The sequence below is a fragment of the Podarcis vaucheri genome (assembly GCF_965113315.1).
Source record: "Podarcis vaucheri genome assembly, chromosome: 7".
NCBI lineage: Eukaryota > Metazoa > Chordata > Lepidosauria > Squamata > Lacertidae > Podarcis > Podarcis vaucheri.
The window spans coordinates 73,364,518-73,379,877 of NC_138765.1; the positions used below are offsets into that span (position 1 = coordinate 73,364,518).

Genomic DNA, 15,360 nt, shown 5'->3' on the forward strand with positions numbered 1-15,360 from the left:
CTGCCTCCCAAAGGCTTGCACAGCTGTTTGTTGCAGCGGCCCTGCAGCTACAAGTGAATGGTGCCTCTGAGGCTGACCAGGGGGTGCTTCCCAGACCCCTGTGGGGCAGTGTGAGGAGGCAACTCACTTTGGGGCAGGAGGGGGCAGTTCGGAGACCAGGGGAGGCAGCAGTGGCTGCCCAGAGGACTCCCAAAGAGAGGGGAAAAGAAAGAAGACTGAGGGAACATTCCACAAGGGAGGTTGTTTGAAAAGGGGTATGGGGCTGTCCATTGTGCAGGCAAGGGGTGACATAACTGGGCTCCTGAGCCCTACAGGGGTGCCGCAGAAAGAATGTAGCTGGTCAAGGGAGCCATGGACTCAAAAAGGTTGAAAACCTCTGTGCTACAGTAACAGAGAACTAGGGAGGGCAGAATCAACCCATTCCTCATTCTGGGAGGGAAGAGCTCTGTTCTATTAATGGGACATTCCAGGAACAAATTATTCTGTGCCATTCAGAGGTGTGTGTTTTTTGTGCCATAGAAAGATGTTGTTATAATTACTACTAGTCAAAAAGTGACCCAATTCGCAAGTATTGACGACTCCCCACCAGCTCAAAAATAACTTTGATGGGTTCTACTAGCCTAAGGAAGCTAGAGTTTGCAACCTTGCTTTGAGAGAAGCTAAGTGATAGCATCTTAGCGTACTTCCTAGGAAGAAAAACTTCCCACACACATGCTGCGTGGACTGAGCTGGAGGCAGAGAGAGCAGGCAGAGTGGTTGAGTTCAAAGGCAAACACACAGGAAGATTTGTGCTGAGGCTTCCCATTCAGATAACTATCTGATGCCGCAGTGGGGTGGAGTCTGAATTTGAGGACTTTGGACTGGGTGCCCATTCCCACCCCCTTTCCTGATCAGCTTGAAATAGGATTCAGATACCTTCTGCTCTTCCTGCCAACTCATAGTCAACTCATCCATAATGTATTTTGTTTTAACTTTTTAAATATCTGTTTTTGATTAGGACCAGAATCCAGAATACTGGGAATAAGTCTATTCTTTGGGGCTACACCATTTCCCATATTTCCATACTGCAGAGAAATTCAATGTCCCCAAACTGGGATATTATTCTAATCTAACAGAATTGCTATTAATATGTTAACAATTTGGGGGCGGAGGATACCCCAACTCTGCAGGGAGAACAATGGGGGTGGGAATTGGGGCCAGAGCTAGCACATTCATCCCTATGCACATGCTCTACCTACTTGTGAGTATAACAGCTGAATCCTTTGTTCATCTAGTCAAGTGTGGTTTAGCAAGGAGTGTGTGTTGGGAAAAGACCTGGGAGACCAGGGTGCAGACCCCACTCAGTCATGAAGCTCACTGGTAGTGTCAGCCACTATCTCTCAGCCTAACCTATCTTGTAGGGCTCTTGTGAGGATAATATAGTGAGCAGAAGATAGGGTATAAATGCAATACAGAAATAAAACAACAGACCTTTGTCAAAAACCACCAATGCTTTTACAGCTGTCGTCAAGTGTCCCCACCTTCAGAGATTAGTCTGTTGCTACAAATATCAGACCCCTTTTCCTGTTGAAGCCCCTCAAGACCTTCATTCAGCTCACTTTAATTTTTGAGACCTTCCAAAAGAAGATGAATTTTTTTGTGTTTGGCAGGAGAAGCGTTTCAGGTGCCCTGATGCTTTCAAACCACGCAGTGCTTTTCATTTACAAGATTTCTTCTTTAGTTAGCTAATTATTCTTAACATTGCTAGGATCTTGGTCCCACGTTGGGTTTGTACATTACGGAAAGGGCAGATGAGAAATGAATGACAACAGCATCACCCTGACAGTACTAACAGGAAGGCAAAATGCAGCAGGTACAAGGGGGGGGGGGAAGGGAACGTCCATTCTTTGTGGGAAATGACCCCGGCCAGGATCCAGTTAAGGCATTTATTCAGTAACATTGCTCAGTTCTCCCTATAAAAGCAACTGAAATCTTACCGTCAATTCCAAGAGCTCCTTGTTCCTTGTTCTCTGGACATGGTTCAAATTGATTGATAATCTCCAGGCAATGATCCTTGGTCACATTAATCATCTAAGAACAAAAAAGGAAGGTTGTTGTTTTTTGCTGCTGCTGTTTTGCACAAAATAAGAGATTGCCATTTAACAACTCTCCTTTTCTCTGAGTAGTTATGCAACTGGGTGGTTTTCTAGCTGTGTGCGACATCTCCCCCCCCCCCAATTGCCTCTTTTCCAACCGGCCAGTGAGATTCCCATTTCTGCCAATCAATGTCAGCTTTGATAGGGTGAAAGCTACGATCCCGTCAATGATTGCCAGGCTGTCCTCCACAGAACGCAAAGCATGGTTTTCTAGGCCACTTCCATCCCAAGTGGCGCCTTAGTGCCCAGGGGCAGAAAGTAACACAATGCCGATTGCCCCGTCCTGGTGATAGACAGCTCCTATGGCAAGATGACACGGACCGGTTTTGGCTTGTCAATAAATTTAGTCTGTGTGGCAGATGTTCCTGGACACAAAGCAAGAGGAAGAGTTGGGAATCTCCAGAAAAAAATAACCCAGGCAGAGTCTGTTAGGCGGTAGGGTAAGACGTCCTTAGGAAACTGTGCACTGAAAGTGCTTTTAAAAATATTGTGGTGGGGGAATGGATTGTGTAGGAGCAAGCACCCCCTGCATCAAGGCTAGACAATTTGCGATTCTGTATGCCTGGGTCCTCTGGTACCGATTCAAATGAAGGAACAGGCACCCACCTGTATTTTGGCAGATTCGAAGAATACTCAGTAATGTACAACACCAGCTGCAGTCTGATGTGGTACAGCCTAGGGACACATTTATCTTGTGGAGACACAGGTCCATTAGGACAGGTGTATCTCTGCTCCACCAAACTCACTCAGTTCTCAGCCAGCCTCCACCTGCCTTTCTCCTTACTTACAGCCAGTCCAGGTGATGGCACCAGATGCCAACCTCCTCCTCACTGACTGCCAGTGTTGCTTTTGCAGAACTTAGCAGGAAGGAGGATGGGCACAGAGCAAGAGTTAGTTGGTTCCACCAGCCATTGGCTCTGGCTCCGCCTACAGTTAGCCTTCTTGCCTCCTGCCCTACTAGTCACAATGGACACCAGCCATTGTTGCTGATGTTGTTGCTTCACTTATCCCTTCTTCCCTGATGGGGAAGGGGGGGCTGCTATTTTGTGGTTCGCCTCAGCTGCCAAAATGCATTAGGCCGGCCCTACCATTTATATATTTGCCTATGCATTTCTGTAGCCTTTAGATGTGAAAATATGTGGTGTGGGGGAAGAAGCATAGTGGAGAGGCTGAGAAGGGGGGGCAAGAAAGAGAAGAGGGGGTGAGGAAGAGTGGGGTGAGCAGAACCAAGTCAATAACTCATCGGACCCAAATGGGGGGGTTAAAGGAAGGAAAGAGGGCTGGGAGACATTTTGTACTAGTTCACACATGACTGCAGAAACTCAATGGGCCCGTCCCTCAGAAAGGTGGTAATCAGGAAGTAAAAGCACCTGGTGTATCTCCTGATGATTATCTACACAGACCCAAATATGCAGCGAGATTCGATTCCCCCTCCTTTCTCAGCATTAGGAGGATCAATAGCCCAGTGACACAGAAACCAATGCTAACTTGTTTAGAAGGGCAGCAGTCACAAATACAAGATTATCATCTGAGCAAAGGGCACATTTAGAATCTCCAACAGACCATGAAAAAGCAGGTGGAGAGTTCTTTAGGAAGAGAGTGGAGAAGAAAACTCACAGCAAGGTGTCCCCACTGCCCAACGCGGGGCACTAATGCACCACAGAGGAATGTACCACAGAGGAATGGCAGAAAACCTGGATTATTGGGAGGGGGGGGAGAGATTCCACTGCTCGACTTTTGAAGGCAGGTTCAGCTCTCTATATTCAGTGGTGAGAGAAAGGATTTCTAGACATGCTCAGAGGCACTGATATCAAACAGTTGAATCCAACTCCAGTCCTTTTCAGAGAAGATCCTTTGAAGTTAATCGATAGGCATGAATAAGGTTCATTCATTTCAACAGACCTACTCTGCACAGAACTTAGCTGGAGAAAGCCTATAATTGCTTCACAGTTTCCAGGCATTTAAATGTAAATCTTGGGGTTAAGCAAGTCGTTCAGATTAATTACAGTAGGTAGGGCAGAAGAAGTATTTTCCGGCACCACTATTAAATTCAGATGGATAATTTGCTGGAATTGTTCTGTGCATGTTTAGAGAGGGGAAACCCCCTGGCTTTTAGACCAATGCAAAGTTAATGAATTTGCAGCCTCCAATCTAAATGTTACAATAAAGCAGCAAAAGACCCAACATTCTTCCTATTGAAATCATATTTATGCACTTACCTGGCACAAGAAGCCTAGGGAAGGTTTTGTGTAGGGGAATATGCCACTTAATTTTTGCCAGAGGCAAAAACAGCAGCAGGTTTATTTGCTTTTTATGAGAGCTTTGCACAAACATTAGAAAACAAGATCTGGCACCTTTCATCAGTATCCAGCCATGCCTAGATATAAATGCGGCAATGCAGAAAAGTGTAAGACCTTGCTTATATTTTTTCTAGTTTTTTGGTTCTTGTAATGCAGAAAACAAAATCATAAATTTGATAGTGCGGTGCAAACGTTACAACAGAGAGCTGTGATGTTAGTTGACTGCCATTTAATTGGCATTGCATAAATAACTGCAAGCCAGATCTGCTAGGTGGTACTCAGTGTTTTATTATCAAAAAGTGCCTTTAAATGCCAGGATTAAAAGCTGGCAAATGTATTTGGGTTTTTATGAGAGCATTAAGAAGAAGCATACTTCCCATTAGGTTCCAGTCCAGAATGAAAGCTCTTCTGGAGAAGACTGCTGAGTGTGGTGAAGTCTGCCCAAACTAAAAATCTGAACTCTTTTATTATTATTATTATTTTAATTTTTTTGGCCTTTGAGGGCAAAGACCCAGAATTTGGGTAACCACAAAACTTCCTCTGATTTCACTGTTTACAATCCATGCCATATGGTATAAATGTACACCTGTAACTAACTGATGAAGTAGACTGCAGCCCACAAAAAGTAAGCTATAATGATTGTATTTAGTTATTAAATTTCTATCCTGCCTTCTTCTCAAAGGAGCACAGGGCAGCAAACACACAAGCCATTGAAAAAAACCAGACCAACCATAGAACATCTTTAAAACAATTCCAATGCTGATGCGGTAAGACCTCTACTTAGAAGACTTGTTGGGAAAGGAAGGTCTTCAGCAAGTGCTAAAAAGACAAATAAAGATGGAACCTGTCTAATATTAAATGGGAGCAATTACAAAGAGTAGGTATCACAGCAGTAAAATTCTGAATTCTATATTCTCCTGTAATCCCTGGTGAGAAGGCAACTGCAGAAGGCCCTCCTCTGCAGAGAGTAGTGATAGATTTGATTATATAAGGGGCGAGATGATCTTTCAGGTATCCTGGTCCCTAGTTGTAAAAAGCTTTATATTCCAAAGTTAGCACTGAGGTTGTGGGTCGGTCCTCCATTTGCCCCAGTGTTAGCCTGCCCACACCAAGCTGAACAGAAGGCCATCCAAAGACAAGTATTTCATCATCAGGAATTTGTGGGCATGGATTCATGGTGAGAGTAGGACAGTGGTATATGTCTTATTTGCAAGAGAAGAGGACTACAGTTTATATGCTTTATTCTTGTTTCAATGAACAAGCTACATGGTCCTGAAGAAACCAAGTTATTCCTTATTCCTCCCTCAAATATCCATGCCATTATTGGGGACTATCAATATTTGGAAGGATTTGTTTGTGGAAGGTTCCCCCCCCCCAAAGAAACGCCTCAATATGATTTATATGTTTGTCTGCAAATGCTTGGACAAGTTCCCAGATCTTCAGGGGTGACCTTCTCTTCATAGGTGACTTTGGTGTTCAATATGTATTTTAATGGAGGCCAAAAAAAAAAATCTCACTGAGAAGAATGGAGCAGACATTGCAAAGCTCACTTTGTAGCAGAAAATGTGAAATCTCTTTCGGAAGGGTGGTGACCAGCCTGTCCCTTTTCTTAAGGTTAAAGGAAGCCATGATGCTACTTGCTTCCATTGCACAAGCTTCCCACCCAAATCCCAGCCTTCCTGCCAGGGGAGAAGTTGGGAAGCGACAATACATAAGTTTGGGCAGGGTCATGCCTAGGCATTGACAAACCAATCGATTTCAGTTTCTTATTTTCCCATGCTTAAATTCAGTTCACCCTGTTTCTGCATTGGTTGGCATTCCAACTGCAGCGGAATGGAATCAGGTCTGTAACGCAGCGAATGCGAGGCATAACAATGCCTTCTCACACCCTTAGAAAAGATTGAGGAGTGAACCCCCAATGCTTACCTTTTGCTCAGTGTCAAGGAAGCGTTTGAGGTCATCCACATCCAAATAGTCCTTGTGGTTGCTGTAGGTGAGCATGAGAAGATACAGGTCCCGGCGGGTCGACATCATCTTATAGAAGGCGCAGAACTCTTCAAAGTCCAAAGTTCCTTGGTTGTCATCTGTGTCTGCCTCCTGGTGGCACAGAGGGACATTTGCAATTAGCAGGCTTCCATCTTGTCCCTTGAGAAGCAACACGGTGAGCAGACCAACAACTACAGCAGAAGTTTAGAATGCTAAGCTACGTGGAGAGTAAAACGAACCCAGTTCCTATATAGCCCAAGACCGAATTCCAGTATTTAACTTCCAAAACGGGTTGTGCTGGGGGGAGAGTGGGACTGGGGCAGATTTTTGCACCCCACTAGGGTGAGGGAGGAGCAGATTGATTTCCCTCCCAGGAGTTCTGACTATATTCAGTGATCCTTCTAATGCCTGATGTTCCCATCTTTTAGAATGTGGTGTGTTCCCAGGCATTCTTGGTAAAAACTGGCAGCAGGCAGCAAAGGATGCCATTTCTTTCTCCAGAACCGTGGGCATCTACTGTGGACTTTTCACAGATGCCCTCACCCACAAAAAACTGTTGAAATAGCAGCCTGGTCCTTATCTCCTCAAATGTATTCAGTGGTTTGGCCCCAGTTAGGATAAATCCAGGCTAGAAACTGCATCCATTGATCTTGAAATCTCCATCCCAATCTTACATATATTTGGGATAGTTGTAGTTATTAAGTAGTGAGGGAATATAATTCTGTACATGCTCAGAGTCATCCTCTTCTTTATTATTACTTGACAGGCCTCAGTCATGGTCTTGCACATGGGTTCTGAAGTTCCTCCTGGTGAACCCATATTCTGATGAGCCCACCCTAGACCAGCCTCCCCCAGATGTTACCCTCCAGATGTTGATGCCCTCCAGATGTTGGACTACAACTCACTTTATAGGAGTAGTCGCCTAATAACAACTGGAAGGCACCAGGTTGGGAAAGACGTTCCTGGATTATAATGTGAGTACACAAACTTTAAAAATGCTTTTATCCTAGTTCTGTTTTGTCACTGCACTAATTATAAAAAGATGCTTGTATATTGAGTGGAGATCTAAGTTAGCCCTCTTCATCAAAGAGAGAACTTCTCCCCAATTACGGCATTTCCTAATCACCGCTTTTGATGTCTCAACTGGGATGGATGTTATTGTGGGGAAAAACAGATCTCTGGCTGATCTGCAGGGCTGCCAAGATGGTCACTTCTTAATCAAGCTCTGCTGCCATCTCCAACCAGGCTGGAATTCACTTTTGTCTGTGCAATTCACAAATGTAAATCAATGGGCATTAACGGATTTCTCATTGCAGCTTTTAACTGTGTTTGTTGCTTCTGCTAGGCATTTCCCCCTCATCCTACTGATCATTGATTCACCTTCTTTGACTGCAAAACATCTGATTCTGTTTTCAGTGCTGTCATTATGCAAAGCTTCACACTCCATTAGCATCTGCTGGCATTTAATAGCAAGCAACTCCAACACACTGAAGCTTTTGATGTGCCCCAGAATATACAAGAGCTCTCTCTCACTTATGTAACAAATAAGCATCATTAAACACAAAAGGTTCCTAATGCCCCTTCTCTTTCTTGTACAATAAATTAAAGCAACTTGGAGCTTTGTTGATTAGTATAGAATCAAAGAGTTGAAAAGAACCTTTTTAGGCCATCTAGCCTAAGATGTCCTCCTTAAAATGTGGTGGCCCAGTAATAAAAGCAACCAGCCCATGGGAAACCAGGGCTTGGGTTTTTCTCCTGAAGCAGATATCAGACTGGCTGATGTATCCATCCACTGGGGTGGCCCAGGAAGCTGCAAGGAAGCCTACCCTCCAGTCTCACACCAGTGTGGCCAGCAGGCTCTGGTTTATAGCTCAGTGGCAGAGCATCTGCTTTGCATGCAGAATGTGCCAGGTTCAATCCCTGGCATCTCCAGGTAGGAGAAAGCCCTTTCTGAAACCCCATAGAGATGCTGCTGCCAGTCACCACCAATGACCAATGCTAGATGGACCAATGGTTTGACTCAATATAAGGCAGCTTCTTATGCTCCCATGTTCTCAACACCAGCACATAGTATCCCCAGGCACTTGCCAAGACCCAAGCAAGATCCACAAGTGCTAACACTTGCCCTGTAGTTCCCAAGACAGCCAGCTGGGTCACTTGCCCTGGTGCTTGCTATATCAGGCACTCAAGGGCTCTGTGGGAAATTAAAAGGGTGTCACCAAGCCAGCCTTGGAGTGTTGGTATTGTTCACTGCTACTCCCTGATACAGGAGGGGTCTCATCAGATGGCACTTTGACCAGATTATACACACACACACTGTTCTTGGTTAGCCAGTTGGCTAATGATCTGACTCAAGATTAGGAAAGTGATGTTGCACTGTTCAAGGAGATACTCCATCTACCAAGGAAGATGTCTCATGCTACAGACAGGGAGACCTCAGTGGACATGCATAGATTAAGATGTCCAGGAGTAAGGTTATTGAGGTGGATCATTGGAGAATTGGGCACACGGTGGTGGAGGAGGGCTCTGTGCAGGCCAGGGATGGGCAAATTCGTCAAATCTGTTTTCTCATTTTTCCAATGTCACGCTCCGTTCTCCACACTTCCACATCAGTATGCACATCAGCCCTAATATACACATTTCTCCAAATATACAATTTTTTTACAAAGCAATTTCCTCTAATGTAAAGCATTTTGTATGCTATTTTCACTAAATAATAATAAATAATAATAATAATAATAATAATAATAATAATAATAATAATAATAATATTTATACCCCTCCCATCTGGCTGGGTTTCCGCAGCCACTCTGGGCAGCTTCCAACAAAATATTAAAAATACATTAAAACATCAGTCATTAAAAACTTCCCTAAACAGGGCTGCCTTCAGATGTCTTCTAAACGTCAGATAGTTGTTTATTTCTTTGACCTCTAATGGGAGGGTGTTCCACAGGGCGGGTGCCACTACCGAGAAGGCCCTTTGCCTGGTTCCCTGTAACCTGGATTCTCACAGTGAGGGAACCACCAGAAGGCCCTCAGTGCTGGACCTCAGTGTCCAGGTTGAACTATGGGGGTGGAGACGCTCCTTATAGTTTAATGGACACTTATCATTAGCATATGCATTTTTGTACACATTACTTGGCTGGACAACTGCACTGCAAATTTTGGAGAAGTTTGAACTTTGAAGGTGGGTGTATTTCTGCTCATGCATTGCTTTGGAAAAGTGTGAACTTGATAGGTTCACCTGTAAATGCTAACGTGATCTAATCTCTCTCCCATTTCTACCCACCAGGGACAGCAGAACCTGCTCCTTTCTGAGGACTTGGAAGGAAGGTTGAGGATAGGATGCTATGAAAATGGAATAATGGACTCGATGGTCCACTGTCTGATCCAGCAGGCTCATCTTATGTTCCTGTGTTGAGGGGCAGTGGGCAATGCATCAATCCTGCCCTCATCCCAGCAGCCACTCACAGCTCTTATGCCAGGCTAGTCCTTACCATGAGGCACTAGTTTTCCAAATACAGCAAGTTTCAACACACAAACACACACACACACTCTCTTCTTTTTCACAGCACAATCACTATACATAAGGGATAACTCACATAACACCCACACCATCCTTACATCCCAAAAAGCCTCCACCAACTCAACAATAAATAAGTAACTACATTAAGAAGCTCAGAGGGATATGCTCAACCTTGCATATTGCAAAAATATTATCAAGGATGCTGCAGAAAAGGGGGAGGGGAAAAAACACCAACAAAAGAGGCCCACTTTTTTAAACGTCAAAACCGATCCATTTCCTCCCATCTAAAGAAGCCCTCGGTACATGAAAAAAGAAATAAAAAGAACAAAGCCATATATACGCAAAGCTCGCTCCACTAAGAGAGCAAATCTACATCATGTTCCACCAGAGAAGACGAAACAGAGTCAATAAACGTGGAGCAAGGGGGCTTGAGGGCATAATGAGGGGGGGGAGAGAAATAAGCCATTCATCCAGAACAGACAGAGCATTGTCAGCTCCCAAACAGAGGGTGCAGTTCTGATCATGGCTGCAGAGCTTCAGTCTGCAGCTTTGCCTTGCTGAAGTTTCAATTAAAACCAAGCGGCTGCCAAGAGATAAAGGAAAGGGTCATGTGGCAAAGCACAGAAAATTAAGTGCCCGCCTTCAGGACTTGACACTTCAGACACTTTATTGGGTGAAACATGGTCAAGTTGTCTTTGGGCAATGTAACGAGGTATTGGGGAGCTGACGGCTCAGTTGAAGGGTCACTTGCACAGATGATGCCAGGTAGGAAGACTGGGAGTTGGACATACTGGTGGTACAACAGCCCTATCACCCATCCATCCTGTCATCCTCTGCAACCTTTGCATGTCAGTGTTAATTATCCTTTTCCCCATTTGACAGATATTCCGAAAGAGACGAGGCTGTTTTCCCCCTTTAGATGAAGCTGGATCGTCTCCCATTACAATCCAACAATTGGAGAGCCAGTGTGGTAGTTGCCGGAGAGCTGAACTTGTTCCCAGGAGACACAAGTTCGAATCCTGTACTCAGCCATGAGGATTACTAGCTGAAATTCAGTCATTTGCTGTCGCTGTCTAACCTTGTGGGGTTGTTAGGGAGAAAGAAAATGTAAGCTAAGGCTGTAGCTCCTCCTCACTCACTCATACCTTGGGCATCTACAATGCCAAATACTGCTCCCATTCCCCCATTTCAGCCTGCTGTCATAAAAGCTGTCATTTTTTTAAAAAAAAGATTTCTGTTGACTTCTCTTGGGTGAAGATATGGAATCAGCACCATGGACAGCAGCTCTCAACAGATGCAGACTTCATTCTACGACAGAGATCACCAACCCAGCACCCTCAAAGGCTTTCAATGGAGCTCCTAAAAAAAATTTGGAGCAAAATTCCACCTCAGGAGGAATCTATTTTCAGATACTGGAAGTGCTGTGAAAAGGAGTCATTAAATACTCTACCTGAGCCATTGCATCTGTGACGGACCTTTCACACAAGCAAGTCATCGCTTGAGGCTGCAGGCATCAAGTGATGAAAAGGCATGCACAAACAAGGCCTCAGTATGATGCATCAAAAAGCAGTGTTCTCAGGCAGAGGCCCTTCCCATCCCCCAGTAGAAGATGGTGGGGTAAGGGCACATACCTGGCTTCCCAGCAGCCACGTCGCTGCTGCTTACCAGGAAAAGGAGAAGCAGGGAGGGTTGCTGGGTTGACTCACCTAGGTGAATTTGCACTCCCCTCCTCCCTCCCAGTAAGCAGCAGTGAATCACCTGCCAGGAGGTCAGATAGGCACCTCTCCCCACCACACCATCTACTACTGCCATCACCTGAGATACTTTTCGCTGGAGGTGTGAGGGACTCAGTCTGGTACCTTCTGCATGCAAAATGTCTGTGATGTTCAGGCCACATCTGGAACAAAGTGCCCAGGTTTGACTGCCAACGGGAGCATGGCCAGAGGAGAGTGAGGGGTCTGGAAGCCAAGTCCTATGAACAATGGTTGAAAGAGCCAAGCATGTTTAGCACTGAGATGAGACAATAGCAGGAGGCTTTAGAGTAGCCTTCAAATATCTGAATGGCTGCCGCATACAGGATGGAACTAATTTTGCTTCTGTTGCCTCAGCGGGTAGGACTAGAATGTGGTTAGTTGGCATCCATCTGTCTTGGGAGACAATGGAGGAATGCACTTTTGAGGGCAAAGTCAAACTACTGGAAATTGAAGTTTTTTTGCCAAACCTTTAGGAGCAACATCCTAATGGGAAGAGTTGCTTGGCAGTGGGAAAGAAAGACTGCATCCGAAGGTGATGGGCACTCCTTTACTGGAGGTATCTAAGCAGATGCTAGATAGCCATCTGTCAGGGATGCTCTGGTTGTACTCTGAATTGCACAGCCTGTCTTGAGAAAGGAGGATTGGACTAGATGGCTTCTAAGATCCCTTCCAACTGGAAGCGGGTGGCACTGTGGTCTAAACCACTGAGCCTAGGGCTTGCCAATCGGAAGGTTGGCAGTTCAAATCCCCGCGATGGGGTGAGCTCCCATTGCTCGGTCCCTGCTCCTGCCAACCTAGCAGTTCAAAAGCACATCAAAGTGCAAGTAGATAAATAGGTACCACTCCGGTGGGAAGGTAAATGGTGTTTCCGTGCACTGCTCTGGTTTCACCAGAAGTGGCTTAGTCATGCTGGCCACATGACCCGGAAAAACCGTCTGTGGACAAATGTCAGCTCCCTCGGCCAGTAAAGTGAGATGAACGCCGCAACTCCAGAGTTGTTCGCGCCTGGACTTAACTGTCAGGGGTCCTTTACCTTAAGATCCCTTCCAACTGAAGTGTCGCTGAGCTATGGCACTTTCCCCAGTTAACAGATATCTAGCCACTTCAATACCCTTTTCGCTTTCCATGGGCCTCCACTGCACAATGGTGCCTTGTCTCATTTTCACCCACTACGGTTTCAGTTCCAACGAGGTTAATAGCTAAAGGAAACCAGGCAAGCTAGAGAAAGGGGAGGGGATGAACCCAAACCACCCTAATATCATCTGCAGAAAGTTTTCTAATAATGAACTAAAAAGTGAACTGTCTCTCATGTTCGTCAAGCCAGACAGAGAATTAATGAAAGAAAATAAAGAACCATGCAGAGCATTCAACGCCCCACCCCCAATCCAGGTAGAGCCAGGGCTGAAAGCCAGACACTGAGCTGACTTCAATTAATAGCAACCATTCAGCTGAATGAAAGGATCTACGTTTCTAAGGGTGCCTGGCTCTAAAACTGAACCCTCATTCATTCCACCCTTTCATGTGGTTTCTTAGGATTGATGTAAGAATGGCACCACAAAAAAAAGATAGTTAGACCAGTGTCTATACAAGCAGGGATGCCTGTGGAATTTGGTCTTCATGAATTCTGGGATGAACTGTTCTGATTTTCCCCTCCCAGACGAATGTGCAGATTTGTATATAACTATCCACTCAATTATGTGCTTCTCAGAACGTTGAGACCTGGTCTTGGGCTCACAGAACAATAAAAAAAAAATATGTTAAATGTGCATATTTGGAGAGGAAATACATTTAGAAGAAAAGTGTTAAGAGAAAATATGTTTTAAATACTGATTTAAATGTGGATTATTATTTTTAAAAAATGTAGATTAATGCAGAAATGGGAAAGCACAGATACCAATTATCTCGATCCATTTTTGGCTTCAGGTCTGGTTTTGGGATCAAACCAACCTTGGTTGTCCTGCTGGACTACCTGGTAGAGGGCTGGTAGAGTGTGACCATCTGAATCAGGTGGTGCTATGAAAGTCCTCGACCAGTGTTTGGGGTTGGTGATGGACTGAATGAGAACCAATAAACTGAAGCTGGATCCCAGTAAGTGGGAGGGGGATAAATTGGAAAAACCATTCTTCCCCACAATCAGTACCTGACTTTGCCTTCCTAAATAGATACATACAAAAGCCTGAGCAAAACACCAGTTTGTATTCTGCTCTAATATAAACTGTCATGGATTTTTCACAAGTGCATTTTTATAGGGAAAACATACATTCTGCTTTCCCATGAATCTAAAAAGTCACTTTTGGAGAACCGATGGAGCTAATTTGAAAGGCTCTAATGGGCACTTAGTGATAATCCATATATCCATTCCTCTAGTTTCTCCGTTTTAATTCTTGTTACCCTCCACCCTCGCTATTTCTTTTTACAGATGCGAGCATTTCATTTCTTAATCCTCAGATTGTAATGGGTTTTATATTTAGTTTTCCATGCTGCTACCTCTGCAGGGTCGGTATTTGCTAGAACAGCATAAACGGAGTGTGTGTGAAAAAAGACAGTTTATTAAACATGATCTGCTCACAGCAGAGATGCAGTTTGAGTTAGGAAGACTTGTAGCTCAGCAGTAGAGCATTTGCTTTGCATGCAGAAGGTCCCAGGTTCAATATCTGGCATCTCCAGGTTAGGCAAGGAAAGACCCATGTCTGTAATTCTGGAGAACCATTGTCAGTCAGCATATAACTAGATGGATGGATAAGGTAACTTCCTATGTTCCAAGTTCCCCCTTTGGATTCTAGTGGCCTCAATACTGTTCAGGCCCTATGATTAAATGAACAGGGTATGCTGGAAGGAAACTTAATGGTGTGGGGAGGCTAATAAAGTCCATATGCTACGGGAGCCTCTGAAGCTCTGTACAATTTAATAGACAACACTGTCGTGTTACACATCAGCGGTAATTTTTAAAGAGGCCGTTGGGTCTGTGCATAAAGGGAAATCAAGGAAGAGATTGTGAAAGAACTATTACGTGTGAGAGGTTCAAGGCTTCGGTTGTTTCAGAGAAGGGATGGAAAGAGGCAGAGGTGCCCATCCTGTTCAGTCTTGTTTCTTTTCCTCCACAGATTGACTTCCACTAAAACCCACATTATCCATCTTGCTATCTGCTATGACTGAAACTAACACGATTATTCTCCATGCATTTCAAAGGAAGGGGAGCATCGAAAACAAGGCAGGGGGGAAAACAACACAATTATTTATACAGTATAATGTTGTAGACTAAAAACAACCATGGCAATAGTTGAATACTGCTCAAATTTGCTTGTGTGATTTCCATTCCTGACCTCAGACAGGCCTGCAAATTGCAGCAATATATGCTCCCACTTCTGACATAATTTCCAAAACATCCCTATTTCAGAGTAATAAGATGTAAGGAGCAAGCTTTGGGAGCTCACAGAAACAGGGAGACAGAAGCAAGAACAACTACAGGCAACATCAGGGAGACGAGAAAGAGAATATTGCATATTTCCTGTTCAGATCAGGAAGGGCTTGGTCGGTCACTTCCAGCCCATGAGTCCGGTTGAGGGCAGACTTGAGGTTGGTGAAGCAGTGCCCTGTTTGGTACACTCATGGACTAGCTTTCACTGCTCCCTAGGACAATCTGTTGGAGACTGCAGAGC

General features: G+C 44.6%; 1 protein-coding gene across 5 annotated transcripts in view; it reads right to left on the reverse strand.

The window, feature by feature from the left end:
* Nucleotides 1–15,360, reverse strand: part of PLCH2 (phospholipase C eta 2) — a 300,920-nt gene that overhangs the window by 85,032 nt on the left and 200,528 nt on the right. For all 5 annotated transcript variants that reach the window (XM_082229783.1, XM_082229780.1, XM_082229782.1 and 2 more), the window contains exons 5-6: nucleotides 6,362–6,532; nucleotides 1,977–2,070 (exon numbers count right to left, since the gene is read on the reverse strand). In XM_082229783.1, coding sequence (XP_082085909.1) covers nucleotides 1,977–2,070; nucleotides 6,362–6,532 — 265 coding nt within the window. The remainder of the gene's footprint in view (nucleotides 1–1,976; nucleotides 2,071–6,361; nucleotides 6,533–15,360) is intronic.